At 51.5% G+C, this 5,000-nt stretch overlaps 1 protein-coding gene across 1 annotated transcript in view; it reads left to right on the top strand.

Annotated features, from left to right (window-relative positions):
• Positions 1-4,489, top strand: part of LOC104628675 (plexin-A2-like) — a gene marked incomplete at its 3' end in the record, with an annotated part of 51,627 nt that extends 47,138 nt beyond the window's left edge. Inside the window, exon 3 of the mRNA XM_010297339.1 lies at positions 4,355-4,489. Within this exon, the coding sequence (XP_010295641.1) occupies positions 4,355-4,489 (135 nt within the window). The remainder of the gene's footprint in view (positions 1-4,354) is intronic.
• Positions 4,490-5,000: the final 511 nt, after the last annotated feature.

Raw genomic sequence — 5,000 nt, forward strand, 5'->3', positions numbered from 1 at the left:
CTATTTAAACTATACTGCGCTCCAGCCTGATTCAGAAACCTGCTGCCAGTAACAATCTTTCTGCTAAATTTCCTGCACTGAGGCAAGAAATCCATCCTACAGCTTTATGGGAAGCTTTAATGGGAAACACCTAAGAGCTGAGATGTGCAGACATAAACGGCAAAAAAGTGGCAATTCTGCAAAGATGCACCTTGGAAGTGAAGGCTGCTCCTTGTTTTCTTCGGTTTCTATTTCAGGCAGTAGATGCAGTAACGCTCCAGTGCGCATTCCCAGAAGCTGATACAGTTCTACTCGAAACGTCCATTTTACACAAATGCAATGTTATTTGATAGTATTCACCCTGAAGGGCTAGAAATCGTAGCATGAAAGGAGCAGTCTTAAGGCTCCAGGGTTGACTGAGCTTTTCGTTTTGTCACTGTTCCATACAAAGATAAGCACGTTCAGCCAGTGCCTTGCGCCTCCTGACCAAGCGCGTCTTTTCAGGAGCCCATCCCGTGCCTCCACTGGCCATTTCACGTGGAGGGGAGCAGCGAGGCGCTTTGGGACCCATCTCCCATCAAGCGCCTGCGTACGTGGGAAGACTCTGCAGTTCTTGAGGAGTTTAACGGGTGGCCTTGCGGAGAGGATCTGGGATGGGGAAGCAGTCCCTTCATGCATGGACTTATTCAGCTGTTTTTTCTGGTACCAGGGATTTCATCATGAGTCAGCCTCATTGAAACCCTCGTAATGAAAACAGACAGGTAATTTAATCGTGGAAAGTTCCTACAAAGAGATTCAATGTCTTCTAATGGGAGCCTGCTGGGAGGAACTGGAGGGGAATCCAGATGTATCTTAGCTCTGGGAAAAATACCTAACAGAAACTTCAGTACAATAGGTATGTTGGAGCTTCACGTCATATTAGATCCTTGAATGGCTCATACAGGGGTGCTACACTGCAGCATATACGTGACACAATATGGTATTTTGCTAATCTCTTAAGATAACGCAGAGCTTATGCCTGCAGTCTGTATTGTGTGGGTATTAGACACGTAAATCTGGGCAGTGCCTCTGAAGGGCTGCTGTTCCCTGAACCGAGCAGCATTCTGCTCCGTCACGTGGGGCGTTGCGCTGGCCTGGCATTCTCCGAGCCAGGGATGAGAGTTGGATTTGCAGATTATGTTAGGCAATTTTCAAGCCATGTTTGTAAACGATCGAGGAAAGCACTGTATCTGTCCCAAACAACTTCTCCGATTCACGGCTGAGTGTGTGAGCCTGTGATCTGCCCTTCTGGTCTCCGCTGTCTCTCCGGTGGCTGAAGACGTCTCTGATCCTGGCCAGCTCTGGTTTCCACTGCAGCGGCGTGCTTCTCCCCGTCCCCGCCTGCTCCCTGCTCCGCTGTGCTCCCACCCGTTCTGACCTGCGCCGCTTCCCTCCATGTCTTTCTCCCAAACCCTTGCCCGGGCCCATCGTCATGTTGTAAGAGAAGAAAAACTGGTAGAGTTAGGGGGATGTAGAGAAACACGGCTCCCAGCAGCCCAGCCCCGTCCCACCCTTCGCTCTCTGGCGTCGCCGTGCCGGGAGCCTGGGCTCGGGGATGAAGGCAGGCCTGCAGGGTCGGTGCCACGCCGCCGGTGCAGTCGTGGCTCAGTAGTTGTTTGGCACTGGGAGGGCAGCCATAAGTCAAGCAGAAGAATTATTTCTCTCTCCAAACGTCAACAAGAAGCTTCCTGCCGTGGAGATGATCCCTTTCTTCTTCCACATTCACAGGAATCATCATTCTTCTCATCTGACATCATCATTTGTTGTCATGGAAACCAAACCCTCAGGAAGAGCTGTAGTGGAGCATCCTGGTGTCAGTGGGCGCATCTTGGCCACCGTGCTCCAGACTGTGGGGTACCCGTGTGGGTATAACACACACCACAGCGTGCGGGACAGGAGAGCGGCGGGCTCTGCTCTCCTCTTGTCCTGTGGGCTGTGAGAAACACGGAGCCATCTCACCTTGACCGGCTCAGAGAGAGTCCCCGGGCTGCTCCTCCTGCCTATGGGGGAGGCAGGAGGGTGCAGGCAGCACCCAGCACCCTGTGCAGGGCTCCCACTGTTATCCCGAGGGACCTGTGCTAGGCACAGCTTCTGCGGGCTGGAGGAGCCATCGCGTACGTAGTGCTGTCTCCAGCCCAGAGCCACAATTCCCAGTTGGAATTGGCCCGCACAAGGCTTGTCCAGTGGTATCTCTCTTTATTAGCCCTGTCTGACCTCATTACTAGATAGAAGCTCAATTTAACGAGCTGCCAGTGCCCCAAGGGAACTCTGAAAACAGTTGTTTTTCACAAAGGCTGCTGATCCTTCATGTCCGGCGTTTCCATTCCAGTTTGGCCATTAATCAGGTGTTTGCATGAAAGCGGCTGTGTGTCCCTGACAGCCCAGTGTCCCTGCGATTTATTCCTCAGGTGATTTTGCAGCCTTCTCCCTGTGTCTGTGGTGCAGGCTGGTGCGGGAGGTGGCACTGGCTCCAGAGGCAGTGCGGGTCACTGGGGTTTGCAACACTCAGCAAGACACTGGTCTCATGCTGATCTCAACCTGCCTCTAGTTCTCAGTATTTCATGAAGGCAACGAAGTACCCAGATTGTACAGGCGTAACTAAAGCAGGATTTGACCTTCTGCCTTTTTTTGGATTTTCCTTTCTGAAAGTTCAGGGCTTTTGAGCCAGGCTTGGGCTGCCTCTGTAATCCTGCCAGAGGCTCCCTGCTAAACCAGACCACTCAGATTCACACCTGGTGTTCTTTTATATCACTAAAAACTCAGAAGGTGAGGAGGAAAGAGAGAAATCCAGAAAATAAATGTGTTTGTGTACCCAACGTGTCTTGACATGGCAGGAGGCATCAGGACTCTTTCCAAGAAGAGGATTTATCTGGAGGAGGGTGCAGGGGAGCATCTCGCCTCTATGAGCGTGAAGATATCCTTGTATTTCCAGCTGGGGTGGCACATTTCTCAGATAAATCTTAAGATGCTTAACAACCTGCTCTCTTACCCCCTGGGTATGTGAACCAGAAAAAATAGACGTCCCTCTCTGCTGCTCCGTCCGGTCTCTTCTGAAGGCTTAGACTTGTCCAAAGCTGGTTCTTCGTGCCTCTTCCTCCGTACCACAGCCAGGCAGGGAGTAATCGAGCAGCAAAATGGGATGCGGCAAGACAGCTCGGCATGAGCCTGCGGCAGATGGCATCTTTGTGATAAGAGGTTTTCCCAGGGATGGGCAGTCCCCCGTGCATCCTTCTCCTCGCAGGGCAGCGTGCACGTGCTGCGCAACACCCCGCGTGCAGAGTGCGTTCCTGGTCCCCGTCGAACAGCATCGCTGTTGCTGCGAGCCACGGGGCCAGCAGCAGCTCCGCCGAGCCCTTGGCTCCCCCCGCCTCTCCAAAAAAAAAGCTCCGCCGAGCCCTTGGCTCGCCTGACTGCTCTTGTCTCCTTGCCTGATGGTTGCCAGTGTTTTCAGCTATGTAGACACCACGTTGCAATCAAATGGCTATTCAAATATGCAAATCCTGGTAGGAAAGACAATGTAAATTGTTTGTTTATCCTCCTCCCTTCCCCTTGCACACCCCCCAAGGCCATAAATTATTAACTTTTGGAAGAGATGGCATATCCTCAACAGCAGCCGCTCCTGGCAGGGATGGGATTTGTCACAGCTTGGGCAGGTTTTCCTGCAGGAGCAGGGAGTTGTTTTTTGGTGGGGTGGATGGATACTGGGAGCCTGTCAAACTGAACAGGCCATATGGCTGCTGTGTTAGTTCTCTGCTCGCTCAGCAGGACGGGCTGGACTGGGTTTGCCTTGCTGAACCCTGAAAATTTGGAAGTAAAGAGATGGCAGCAGCATCTCCCAATTTTTAAGCAAAAATGGTATTGTAGAGAGCTTCTGTGGCAGCAAGAGGTGATGGAGATTGTCTCATTCTTTTTGCATCTGGGGGAAAAACCTCTCTGCTGTAACTTGGCCTTGTTGTGCTGCTTGTGGAGTCTTGTGGTCTTTTTTCAGGCTTATTTTGGAGAGTCTAAAAAGTTTATGATCTTTGTTACTCTTGGATGCCTGTGGTCAGTCATAGCACACTGACGCTCTGTGTGCTCCCTTCGACCGCAAACCTTTCACATTATTTCTTATGGATTGGGGAAATCACATCAACTTCAGTGGAGAAGGAGCCATTGCTTTAACTCCTGTGCATGCATGTTGCTTGCCAGGCCTTTGCTCTGTCTCCGTCTTGCAAGCTGAGATTTTGAATCAGATTCCTTTTCCTACCTCGTCCTCCTCCCCTCATCCCCACCCTCAAAATAAAATTGGAATTTGGCTGCTATGAAATCACCTGTAATCTGTTTTTGCTTCTTCCAGATCCGAGCAGATGGTCCTCCCCATGGTGGAATTCAGTATGAAATGGTGACAGTTTTCAAGGACGGGAGCCCAGTCCTTCGAGACATGGCCTTCTCCATCGACCAGAAGTATCTGTATGTCATGTCGGAGCGACAGGTAAGGCGTCTGCTTCCGTACCTCCATGGTTGCTGCTTCCTTCGTAAGGAGTAGGTTGTTGGAGCACACAGAGTTGTGGTTGTGTGCAGAGCCCCATGGTGCAGAGATCTGTACGAGTAGAAGGAGCACTAGCAGAAGCTCAGTTTTATCTGCCTCTGACCAGAGATTGTCATCAGTGCACGGAGGGGAGAGTTGTGCCTGTTTCTCCTTGTCTGCAGGCATTGGAAACTGAGCTGAGCTGCTGTGGAGGAAATGTGGTTTGGGGCTCTGAACCATCCCTGCCTAGACAACGAGGTGCTGAGCCACGAGCGTTACGGATTGACTCCCTGCAGCGAGGCTGGCAGGCTGGGATTTTGCGTAGTTTTGTCTGAGCATCCTTTATGATGGCTTTGTTTATTTATTTATTTACTGGCATATTTTAAGTGGTTGCGAGCGAGTGATGCTGGGGCACAGAGGTGGGACCGAGCATGGTGTGCGCAGGTGCCGTGCCAGCAGCGTGAACACTGGGTCT

This window comes from Phaethon lepturus, unplaced genomic scaffold (assembly GCF_000687285.1).
Source record: "Phaethon lepturus isolate BGI_N335 unplaced genomic scaffold, ASM68728v1 scaffold25251, whole genome shotgun sequence".
NCBI lineage: Eukaryota > Metazoa > Chordata > Aves > Phaethontiformes > Phaethontidae > Phaethon > Phaethon lepturus.